The sequence below is a fragment of the Lutra lutra genome, chromosome 8 (assembly GCF_902655055.1).
Source record: "Lutra lutra chromosome 8, mLutLut1.2, whole genome shotgun sequence".
Taxonomy (NCBI): domain Eukaryota; kingdom Metazoa; phylum Chordata; class Mammalia; order Carnivora; family Mustelidae; genus Lutra; species Lutra lutra.
Window position 1 is genome coordinate 39,628,950 of NC_062285.1, and position 12,509 is coordinate 39,641,458.

Below are 12,509 nucleotides of genomic sequence, written 5' to 3' on the forward strand. Positions count from 1 at the left end.
CACCCGTGTACAGGGAGGAGGCTCTTTCACACTGTCATGGGTGTTTCTGTAGACTTTCAAAACGCCCAGTGGGAGGTGAGGGACTGGAGGGGTCTATACCTGGGCCTGGGTCACAAACAAGGTGGGGAACATCATCACCATGAACCAGAGGAAGATGGTTACTATGGCCTCCTTCTCCCGCAGCACTGAGCAGGAAGCCCTGGTGGGGAGTGCAGGCGGGATGAGGGACAGGAGGAGCACCCTCTAGGGAGGAATAAGCAGGACATTTGGGAATGAAAGGATGGTTAGCCAGTTGGGGTGATGACATAAGCTTTACAGAGCAATGATTGGCCTTGCTGAGAACAGTTACAAAATATAAGAAGATTTATAATTTTTAAAGTATGTGATATGTTATGCTAAGAGCCAAGCAAGGTGTCTGTCTAAACTAGTCACTCAATAAATGCTTCTGATCCTAATCAGAAAAACAGAACACAAGGGCAAGCAACAGAAGTTATAAGGAGAATTTACTAGGACCCCTGAGCCTCCCTGGTGACACTCAGTTCCACAGGGAAAGCTGGTATCTGATGGAGGCAAATAGGGTGATTCATAAGACCAGCCACATCTGACTTCCTGAGCTGCCTTTGAGGTTCTTGGGTTCAAATGCAAGAGACAGGCATAAAAGTGACATCAAGAAACCAACATAGGATGTGTCCTTACCTTAGACAAGGCTTCTTTTCCAACAGGCTGCCTTCGGGGAGATGTAGGCATGGGTTCCAAGGGTCTGGCCTGCTGGCTTTGTCCTTCCACCCTCTGCTGGGAGACCGCCTCCTCTTTTGAGCATTTGCTAAATGGCTGCTCAAAGCTGCCATCCAGGAGCTGGGGCAGGGGGTCTTCTTCAATGGAGATGATTCTGCGGAGTGCCCGGGGGAGCGGACCCCCAGCCCCTGGCTCCTCTTCTGGAAGGGGATATCCACTCAGGCCAAGGGAGCTTCTCCTCCTTGGGAGGCCAAACACATCTTCTTCCTCCTCTGACTGGCTATTACGGGGTAAGGAAGAAAGAGAAATGGGGAGAATATCGTAAAATATGTCAATATGGAAACTAGAGAGATGTGTAATAGCTCTGTGATAAACAACTAACAGAAAAGCATCACACCTTGGCGGTGGAAAGCTCCAGGAAAGGAAATAAAAACAGACCCTGCATTCTCTAGCTCATTCACCCAACACACTTCTGAAAGTGTTTAATGAATACGAAGGTGATAAGGTGGTGGTGATGATAAGGAAGGTGGCGGTGATGATGATGAGGAAGGTGGTGGTGACAATGGTGATGAAGGTGGTGATGATGATGATGATGGAGGTGGTGGTGATGATGATGAAGGTGGTGGTGATGATGATGATGGAGGTGGTGGTGATGAGGAAGGTGGCAGTGATGATGATGATAGGGTGATGATGAGGAAGGTGGTGGTGATGATGGTGATGAAGGTGGTGATGATGAGGAAGATGTTAATGATGATGAAGGTGGTGGTGATGAGGAAGGTGGTGGTGATGATGGTGGTGAAGGTGGTAATGATGATGAGGAAGATGTTAATGATGAAGGTGGTGGTGATGATGAGGAAGGTGGTGGTGATGATGATGGAGGTGGTGGTGATGATGATGAAGGTGGTGGTGATGATGGTGATGGAGGTGGTGGTGATGAGGAAGGTGGCAGTGATGATGATGATAGAGAGGGTGATGATGAGGAAGGTGGTGGCGATGATGGTGATGAAGGTGGTGATGATGAGGAAGATGTTAATGATGATGAAGGTGGTGGTGATGAGGAAGGTGGTGGTGATGATGGTGGTGAAGGTGGTAATGATGATGAGGAAGATGTTAATGATAAAGATGGTGGTGATGATGAGGAAGGTGGTGGTGATGATGATGATGAAGGTGGTGATGATGAGGAAGATGTTAATGATGAAGATGGTGGTGATGATGAGGAAGGTGGTGGTGATGATGATGATGGAGGTGGTGGTGATGAGGAAGGTGGCAGTGATGATGATGATAGAGAGGGTGATGATGAGGAAGGTGGTGGTGATGATGGTGATGGAGGTGGTGGTGATGAGGAAGGTGGCAGTGATGATGATAGAGAGGGTGATGATGAGGAAGGTGGTGGCGATGATGGTGATGAAGGTGGTGATGATGAGGAAGATGTTAATGATGAAGGTGGTGGTGATGAGGAAGGTGGTGGTGATGATGGTGGTGAAGGTGGTAATGATGATGAGGAAGACATTAATGATGAAGATGGTGGTGGTGGGATGAGGAAGGTGGTGGTGATGATTACGACCAGGTATTTAGCTAATGACACAGTCGAGCACAGATGGACACAGCCCTGTCCTCACAGAATGCTCGGCTCAGTGGGGGGCTGAAGCAGTAATGGCACAGCTAAATACGCTGCAACAAGCTGTGATAAGTGCCACAAAGGAGCAGTAAAGGATGTGACAAAAGGAGTATAAAAGATCTGGAAATAAAGCATCTTCAATTAACAATCAGGTGGCCTTGGCTGTGGTCCCAATACCAGCCCTAGGTATTGTGCCACTAGGGAAAACACTTCAACTCTTTGAAGCTTCAATTTCCTCACCGTAAAATGTGGCTCCTGCGGCCTGCCTACGTCACTCATAAGACAATGCACAAAAGCAGATGTGCTCACAGAACAGCCCTGAGCTAAGTGAGTGAGGGGGACTGCTGGTCTGGGAAGAGCTCTGAAGCAGCTGCCTGTTTGTGAATGGGTGAGGAAGCCAGGCTGGGCACCTCTACCTGCCTTTCCTACCTTCCTCTTTCAATGTCCCTGCCACAGGGTCAGTGTCAGGAGTAAGTGGCCTCAGAGGCCTATGTGCATATTTGCTTCCAGAAGCATCTGACCATTAAGAACGAGGAAAAGCAGAAGGAGGTGGAGGGAACTGGGCAACCAGATGTGAGTCAATGCTCAGGCTGTATTTTCAGAAGGTTTTCAGGGCAAAAGCCTTGTAGACCCTTCCTGGCATAGGAGTTCAGGTCTCTGGAGACAATTAAAGCTGAGAAAGGTTTTAAACGGAACTCGAGTTCCCAACGGAAACACGCAGGCACACACACATGCAAGGATTAGAAAGGAGAACAGAAAGCAAATCAGATGAGGAGGTGACAGGGCCAAAGGAGACGGAAGGGAGGCGAAGGTCGCAGAATATGCAGAACAGGGAGGCTCCCCTCATTTTGGCCCCTGGCTTATACTATTTACTCTTCCTAAGGACCAGTAATAGGAAGGGAAAAGAAAAACACTGCATGTATCATTGTTCTGAAGTTAAGTGCAACTCCGAAAGATAAATTAAGATAGAGTGCTCACAAAAATGGTGACTTAATTTGGGTCCCTTGATAGAAAATAAAAAATTCTGTAGCAATTCAGGGACCTTCCCACTTATTTATAAAAATCATAGTTTTTAATAGAAGCTGACTGTCTTCTTCCCAACACATTTCTTCTACAGTCTAACAAGCCTACGGACTGCTTATCCCCTCAGACACAATTAGTATTCCAACCACTTCCACTCTGCTTACACACATGAGTGCGCGTGTGCATGCCCAAGCAGAAAAGCGTGCACATACACACACAGCATGTTTCTCGAAAGACCTTGCAACCAGAAAAAAGAAACGACCACTGAAACAGCCCTAAAATGAAGCATTTCTTGGAAAAAGCTTTGGATTTGGGAAATTCTCAAACACAATTGACATCCCCTATGACCCTTAGATCAGCACAACAACATTTATTTTTGGTTTTGCCACCAAGCACTACATATGAGCAGCAGAGACCAGTGGCCTCTGCCAAAGTCTGTTCTGGAATTCAGGGTGCACGATTTGTAACCTACCTGCTTCTTGTCTGTTTCCTTTCCTCCACCCAAAGCTCTACAAAACCCAGGGTCTCTTTTGCTCACCATTGTATACCTAGCATGTAGCATAATATCTTGCACATAATAAGCACTCAATAATGGATGTTGATGGCAGAACTCATGTTTAATTTACTTTTGGAGACTTCACAGAATTCAAAAGAATGTCTGGTACAGATTAAGCAATCAGTGAATGTTTGTTGAATGAATATATTCTGTGCTGAGCAACCAACAGGCCAACCATTACCACAGAAAACTGGATCCCAAATTGTATCCTTCTGTTGAGGATACAATTTTCTTTAAGATAGATTTTATTTTTAAGATTTTATTTATTTATTTATTTATTTGAGAGCGAGAGAAAGCAGTGGGAAGAACAGAGTGAGAGGGATAAGCGGAGTGTGGAACCCGACACAGGGCTAACTCAGGACCCCAAGATCATGACCTGAACTGAAATCAAGAGTTGGATGCTCAACCAACTGAGCCACCCAGGCCCCCCTCTGTTGAGCTATTTAGAGGAAGAATTCAGGATGATTGCGTCCAAAGACTTGACCAATGAGCCCACTGACATCTCCAGGGTCACTTTCGTTCCTTCCTTGTATTGTGTATTTCATGCCTACTGTCCTCAGGGTCTCCTGGATGAGCAAATTCATTCACTTTCTCCCTGGTTTTGATACTTAGGGGTCTGGTTGCCTTTACCTTTCTGTGGCCGTCTATGTGAATGGAACACATGCCAAAAAAGAAGGGACAGTAGAGGACTGGCTTGTCTCTTTTAGGGGCAATGAGCCACCCCTCTGGGGATTCAAACTCGATTACTGTGCTGTCTAATCACAACAAAAACTGTCATCTTGAGATAATTAAATGCGAAGCCTTGAGGGGACTCTGCCAAGCACAGGTCCCATTCCTGTTTGGAAAGGAGTTCAGTTTGCAGGGGTGAGGGGATTTCCCACACTTCAATTATGCTTCAGAGCCCAGTCATGTTCCTGAAAAACCAGGTGCATCCATTCTGCCCAGCAGAGTCTCTTGCAGCCACGCTCCAGCTCCACGCACCCCCAGCCCCCTCCACCATGTTCGTCCTGCCTGTCTCTCTCCTCTGCTGATCTACGGCACCTCCTCGGTTACTATCTGCAGACACACAGGAGAAGACGATGTCCTGTCCCAGGGGCCTGCCCTGCACAGTTCTCCTCCCATCTGGATGTCAGAATAAGAAGGAACGTGCCCTCTGAGACTCGAGGGGAATGAGTGCAACTGACTCTGGGCTTCCCCACCTCAGGCCACTTCCTGAGAGCTGCTGGGCTCAGAGCCAGCTCCCAGTGAGAGCAAGACTGAGGAACACATGATGAATGAAGAAATCGGGGGTGACTTACCTCCTAAGAATCCCTCTGCCATCCATGTATTTGCCTATCACAGAGCCAGATCTCTGTTTCCAGTTCGCCTTGGAAGCAGCTGTGTTTGCCTTGGCTGCCTTATCTTTCTGTAGAAACACAAAATGCCCTCAGACCCGTGCCTGCTGATCTCTCCCAATGTTTGAGCAGAGAGGGCTCCACTTTCCCACCTCAAAGTTCAGGCTCAAAACCAAATTCTGAAGTATGAAGCAATGTTTTGGTCTCCCTATTAGCATTGTCTTACTCTTTCCTTTTGCTATTGTTTCTCATCAGGATCCCAACATCTCCCACCCAATAATCCAATAGAACAAATCAATGCGTAGTTTAGAGCCTGGGGTCCACCTTGTGGCCCTTCATAGCAGCACTGACAATTTGCAATATGACAGGAAGAGATTACGTGGAATGCATTGGAAAGTATTTAGGGGCAGAAAAGACAGTGCATCTTTAAATCCCACTCATTTGTGTGGCTCCCACTTCTCTTTATTTCCAAAGCCCCAGAAATGAGAAAGGGATCAGCTTAGAGGATCGATTAGCCCGGTACCCTGCGGCGGGTGGGGGCTTACAACCCAGCTCACAGCACTCCCCGGCAGATGTCTTCCAGGACATGAGGGGGAGTTAGATCACAGGCAGAATCTCTGGTTAACCAGCCTTCCCCACAATTCCCAATGACTCTTAATGAGAGAAGGAGGGGCTGCCATGCTCCTGGGGCCCCTGAAGGCACGGCTATAATGATTCCAAATTAATCTTTAATTATTATTCAGCATGCACATGATTTTATCCCTCTTTCTTCTATTCCCCACTAGGGTTCTTAATTCCATTTCCTTTTCAAAGCAAAATGAGTTTGGCAGGTGAAGGGAAGTGAAGTTAAAGGGTTAGGGAGACCTTTGGTTGGACGTTTTCAAATAAATTCAGTGTTACTTCTGAAACAATTATAACCATTATCATCATCAAACAAACATGTGTAGGCTGAAGCCTTGCTCTGACAGTACATGGAGGTGGGCGGTAGAGAAGTCTGCTGCCAGTCAGGGACAGGAAAGAAATGGGGGTAGAACGAGGTCCCCCCCCCCCGCCCCCAGGGATTTGTAGTTGTAAAACAGCTGCCTTATGCTGACCATATTCAGGCCACTGTCCAGCCCAGGGCTCAGAGCCTATGACCCTCCTCTTTCCAAGAGTTTTTCTCAAAAGTCCCTATAATATAGAAAAAGAGGATAGGAATTCCCTTTCCTTGTGTGAGAGCAGGGGGCAAGTTTAGGGAGGCTAAGCACTTGCCCCAGGACACAGGAGAAATTCACAAGGTACTAGATCCTGATGATTAAGAAATCGCATCGGTGAATCCTATCCCCTCTCCCCATCCCTTCGAGTATCCAGAGGCTCCTGTCTAAAGGGGAAGATGAATAGAATATGGCAGCCTGGATTTTGTTTAGTGTGGCTCCAAGCGAAGACCTCTAAGTCCGCAGAGGATTCTCTGCTCTCTGGGAGAGTATGTAAGTGCAGCATTCAGGCACGGAGGAACAGGGGTCCCCACAGAGTAAAAATGTGTACTTAGAATCAACTCTGTTAATAGCGAAAGATACATTTTTAATTTGTTCTATGATGGTATAAAAATGCAAAATTTTTCATCAAGAGATTACAAATGTTAATGAAGAAAAAAAAACAAAAACGTGTGAGCATTTTGGTTAAAAGGGATTGTGGTATTTCGACTCTGCCATCTCCTCGATAACATCTACTGTGTCCATGTCCGAGTGATCTGCGACCTTCCCAAATATTTTAGTCTCTATACGCCAAGAGGAAAGTGCATTACTTCATGGAAAATTCACACACTGCTACTCAGAAGGCGACCCTGCGTTTTTATTATTCTCAAAAAAAAAAAAAAAATCCATGCCATCGTCTGCTCCCCAAGAAGGGAGGAGCCAGACATCAAGACATTCCTGGGCCAGTCCTAGCACGGGCTCTGGGTGCCAGGGGACCCAAATCCTGTCAGGAAAAGGAGCACAGGGCAGTTACCTGAAAATGTATGTCCCGTTCATCCCGAAGATGTTTGTTTCTTTCCCTGCAAATGGAAAAGGGGAATCTCTTTAGACATGGTGTTTGGGGTTGGTAGATCCAATAGCCGTCAGTTTGCCAGGGAGGAGGGTGTGGAGAAGAACTTGACATGGAAGGCACAGGGAATGTGTGGAATCTCTTTCCTTAGGGACAGTGACAAAGGGTAGTTTGTGTGTCCCTCAGCTGGAGGCAGGGGGAGAGACAGGATGACCTTGTGATACCCATAACCCTTCAGGATGCTACCACTAGGGAAAGCCTCCCCCAGAGGGCAACCAGAAGTTTAGGTGCACCTATGAGCTTGCTATTGGGGGCTCCCTCTCTCTGAGCTTGCTCTTGGGGCGCCCTCTCTCTGAACCGTTCATTTCATGCAATCATGCAGTCACTCAACAAAAGTTTCCTGAGCACCCACTCCAAGCGGAGCATGGCTCTAGCTATCAAGGTTACGAACAATGAATACAAGAAGGACTTCCTATCCCCAGGGCATCTTATTTTAGTGCCGGGGTCATTGCTATTGAGAAAGATAAAGCAAAGACCCGGAAAAAAGAGTGTCAGAGGGCGCAGTGGTAGCTCTGTATGGCGGTCACAGAGGGGACATCTGAGCAGAGACTGGCAAGAGAGGGGACCTGTGATGATAATTGAGGGAAGAGTGTTACAGGCAGAGGAGACAGCAAGGGCAAAGCCTGGAGTTAGGCTCTACAGGAACAGAAGTGAGGGCATCAGAATGCTCAGAGGAGAGCCATTAGGACATGAGGGCAGAGAAAGTTGGGGTGGAAGTACAGCCCTGACCATTTGTGGTCTTGTGGACCATTGTAGGAAGTTGGGATTTTACTCCAAAAGAGATATGAAGCCATGGGGGGATGGGGAGTGGCAGTAGAGTATCCTGATCTCACTGAAGTTTTATAAGGAGCCCTACAGTCTAGATGCTGGGTTCCTAAGCACGTGTTCCTGAGTGTCCTGAAGTTGTTTCCACTCATCCTTTCCTCACCCTGTCACATCCCCCCCCATTGTCCCGAGTCCACCCCCTTGCTCCCCGCAATCTCCGGCTCCACATTCCCACTATGCCTCTCCCTGGCATTATCTCGCTATTGACTCCGTTTCCCCACTGCTCTGTCACTACCTGGTGATATCACTATGGAGGAAAACTGCCACATCTGGGCTGCCACCAGCTGCAGAATCTAAGCTTGTAAAGCATGCGACAGCACGGAAAGGCTTCAGGCGTGTGATTCTGCACCAATGCTGGTCTCCATCAAAAAGAACCATGTGTACAGAGCTGCCTTGTTATTCTCCCCTGCTCGCTCGCTTGAATCTGTCCTTTTCTTCTGAGTACAATAGAAAAAAGGGGAAAAAATCTCAAAAACTTGTCCTTGTACATCTTGTTCTCTTCTTTCCACTAAAGCCTCCCTAAGTTAATCAAGACCTGCTCTCAAATGGATTAGAACTTGGCCACAGCCCATTGAGTTCCGAGCACTTTCTCATTTGGTGGCATCACAGATGCCAGATATGGTAACCTCACCTGGCTTTCCAATAAAACAAAGTAGAAACTGGCATGCCTGGGTGCAGCAGTTGGGTAAGCATCTGACCCTTGATTTCGGCTCAGGTCACGATCTCAGGGTCCTGAGATGCAGCCCCATGTCAGGCTCTGTGCTCAGTGCAGAGTCTGCTTGGAATTCTCTCTCTTCCCCTGCCCCTCCCCCTACTTGCTCTCTAATAAATAAATAAACAGAACAAAACAAGTCAGGGTGTCCCTGATTCAAGACCACTCCGTGCACTCTGAAAAATCACCTCACGCCTCATCACCGTTCCCACGAGGTGCTGGGCAGACAGAAGGTACAGGAACTTGGAAACCTCACACACAAAAGTGAAAATCCCACCTTTCCACACACAGGGTTTGTTTTGGGTTTGGTTTTGGCACATCCCAGAACAATGAGCTTTGAATTTACATTGAGTCCTAACAAGCTGAGGAAACTCTCAAGTCCTTTGCTCTGTTTGTGCTCTATCCGTGATTTATCTACTCATTCGACAGACATTGCGAGAATATGGCAGAATCTAGAGAACCAGCCAGATACCGATCTCAGTTCCGGCTTCCGCAGTGTGTAGCTCTGGCTCTTTTGGTAAATGGCTTCGTTTCTCTGCTATCAATTTCCTCCTCTGTTAATTTCTCTATCAGCCACTGCCCTCCTTTCCTTAGTTTCGTTGAAGATGAAAGGGTACCAAATCTGCCACAGGGCAGCCGCTCAAGAAATTCAGTTCCCCTCCTACCGGACCAAGCACCGCACAAGGTGCTGCGAGAAATGCCACGAAAACGAGGCAGAGCCTACCTGCCCAGGTGCAGATGAGAGGGATGCGAGCATGTGTGTGTGTGGATGGACCAAACAAGATACACTGGGGATCAGGGGAATGAGGGCATTCTCTCGGCGGCTCTGACTGTCCAGAGTGGAGGCAGGGAAGACTCTCAGATTGGCCCTTCCCACCCAAGGCACCTGGGATGTGCTCTCGGAGCACACATGGGGCTCACACACCTCAGGAAATCCAGCTGCTTCAGGAGCCCTGACTTCTCGCGCTGCAGACTCTCCGTCACGCGGTATACTTCCCTGAGGAAGAGGCAAACACAGCATTTCTGAGCTTCCATTCTGCCACGGTGGGAGGGGCTGTGCCGAAGTTGGATGCCCAGGACCCTCCCACTGGAACCCAGCCGGCAGTGCCCCACCCTGGGGACCGGCGGGGGGGGGGGGGGTTTAGAGGACTCTGTCTCCCCTCAGCCCCCGGACAGCACCTGCCTCATGCACATGGTTCCAGCTGTGATCTCACTTCACCAGTACGGACGTCCTATTCGGAAGGTGAAATCATCCCCATTTCAGAGACACACACCATCAGAGCGTCAGTAATTCTCCTCTTGTCACACGGACAATCCATGACTGAGCCAGGGTTCTAATCTAGACTAGGACCTCCTACTCCCAAACCCATGAACAGGGCGCCCTACCCAGGCTCCAGGTGGTCCTGCACAGCCCAGAATTCAGGAATTAGAACAAATATTCTTCTCCAGCCCCATCTTGGAGGGTAAGAGCAGAATTTGTATTTTCTTCCCTAATGCTGGTTGTGTTTGTTTCCAGGAGCTCCAGAAGAATCATTCCTCCTTCCCTATTTTCCCCTGGAGGTCTCCTGTCTGTTCCTAGATCTCTGGAATTTCCACTGTTGGCCATTCATTTCTTTAACTTTGGATTTCTTATCTCTAGCCAGCAAGCAGAGATTAAATCTATCAATTATAATCAGATGCTTATATCTCAGTGTGAAGGTGTCAGTCATATCAGGAGTTTTGAGGAAAGGGAGGGAGAAGCTGAAAGGTAGCTGAGGCGTCTGGAGAGTGACTCAGACAGTGAGGCAGGTTTGGTCCCCTCTGGTTTGGTCCAGTGTGTTAGCATTTCTTTCTGCAACCCGGGGGCTCTGCCTGAAGGCACAGTCCATAAAAAGCAGCAAGAAACAAAAGCAGAGTGGGGGAGGGAAGAAGGAAGGCAGGGATGGAGCAAGGAAGAGAGGGAGGAAGGGGTGAGTCAGGAGGTATTCAACACTACCCGGGAAGGAAAGGAAAAAAAAAAAGCAGAACGGGGTGACATCAGAAAATAAGCCTTGCTGAACTTCACAACTTTGCCTCCATCCTTCCTCTGTGCTCTGCACCAGTTTAGAAATGTTTAAATCTCTCCTAAGCTTACTGCAAAAGGTCCATAGTTCCAGATTTCCAAACCACTTCTAGTGTAGGAAGCATCTTCCAGCCTCAGAAATGAGTGCATTTCCACAGGCTGTCTGGGCTCCCGGGGATTGTGCCCACACGGAGGCTGGGAAGGACAGTTACCGAGTCATCGTGTGCCCCGCCCCCCCAACCCCAGCCCCAACCCTCAGTGTCATTACTGAGCTGGTGAAAATAGCACCTGCTTGTTCGATCCATCCAGACTTGGGCCAAACTCACCATAATCAGATTCCTTAAAAGGTTTCGGTGTTTTTCCCCCGCTTATGGAATAATTATAAAGTCAATTCACAACAAAAACAGACTGAATCAAATCCTAAGTTCACCTCAGACAATCCTAATTAAGCAACAAAACTTCTCTCGCTCCTGCAGAGCTGCAAATTCCTAACATTTTATTACCAATTATATTTAATTTCAACTTGAGGGAAAACAATGTATTTTCCATTACCCAAACCGGGTCCCCAAGTCCCTGTCTAGGATTCTGCCGTGATGAGCAGTATGTGAGCGTAGTTGCCTGTGCGCGGCTGCTCAGCCCCGGGAGCCGAGACAGCTTTGTGGCTCCTCTGTCCCAACGCTGAGCTTGGATGATACCAGGAGCAGACAGCTTCATCCTGCTAAGGACAATCACTTCTTGGGAATCTGAGGTCTGTGCTCTCACAGGGTGTTTGATTTAGGAGCCAATTCCTAAAAAGCAAGGCAGTCCGGTCTCCGCCCTGTTTACATTGTGCCTGTTGGCCACTGAAGCCACACAAACACGCATGTACATACACACGTATGCTACATATCGACATGAACATATGTCTACCTGTTTGGGAAACAGACATCTATTTAGATACCCACAAATACTCAGGCTTTTTGTGTGTTAACAAAAAGAAGGGCATTCCTGAAAAACCAAATGACACTTGGAAATATGACCAAATGACCTTCAAAGTCCTTTTAACTAGACGTCACAAAGGTTTATACTAGGCAATCCGTGGACTGAGAGGGAAAGAACTTGGCATTTTTCATAGGAGTGACTGGCGAGAGGTTTATGGTCTCTTTAGAGAATTACTTGCCGTTGGCTTTGTTTTCTGGAGAGGGATGAGATAGGGAATGTCTCCAAAATACACTGTCAAGTGAAAATTCAGGCTAATGAAGAACAGTGTACTACCACTTTGTAAATGAAAAGTGTGTGTGTGTGCGTGCGCATGCACGCGCGCATGCTTGTGTATGCATAGAACATTCTGGAAGGAAACCAGGACTGCTGGCCTCTGGGTGATCGCTGGCCCGGAGTCATGGGTGGGGCAGGGGGCGCGCAGGCCTCTTTTGGGGTGTATATCCTTTTGTGCCTTTTGAATTCTGTGCCTTGTTATAAACTACCTACCCCAAACAGAAATTCATTAACAAAATAGAGAGGTAACTGCTTTTCAGCTGACCTTCATCTTTATATTATCTCTATGGCTTGACTGTTCCTTCTTTATCTTATTTTAAAATCAAGTT

General features: G+C 47.7%; 1 protein-coding gene across 16 annotated transcripts in view; it reads right to left on the reverse strand.

Moving 5' to 3' along the window:
* The window catches only part of CRACR2A (calcium release activated channel regulator 2A), a 131,438-nt gene that overhangs the window by 33,824 nt on the left and 85,105 nt on the right, over positions 1-12,509 (reverse strand). For all 16 annotated transcript variants that reach the window (XR_007129406.1, XR_007129408.1, XR_007129407.1 and 13 more), the window contains 4 exons: positions 9,811-9,882; positions 7,253-7,298; positions 5,231-5,337; positions 697-1,015 (listed from right to left, as the gene is read on the reverse strand). Coding sequence is in view for 2 of the 16 variants with exons in the window: in XM_047741225.1 (XP_047597181.1) it covers positions 697-1,015; positions 5,231-5,337; positions 7,253-7,298; positions 9,811-9,882 (544 nt within the window). In the remaining 14 variants the exon portion in view is untranslated. The remainder of the gene's footprint in view (positions 1-696; positions 1,016-5,230; positions 5,338-7,252; positions 7,299-9,810; positions 9,883-12,509) is intronic.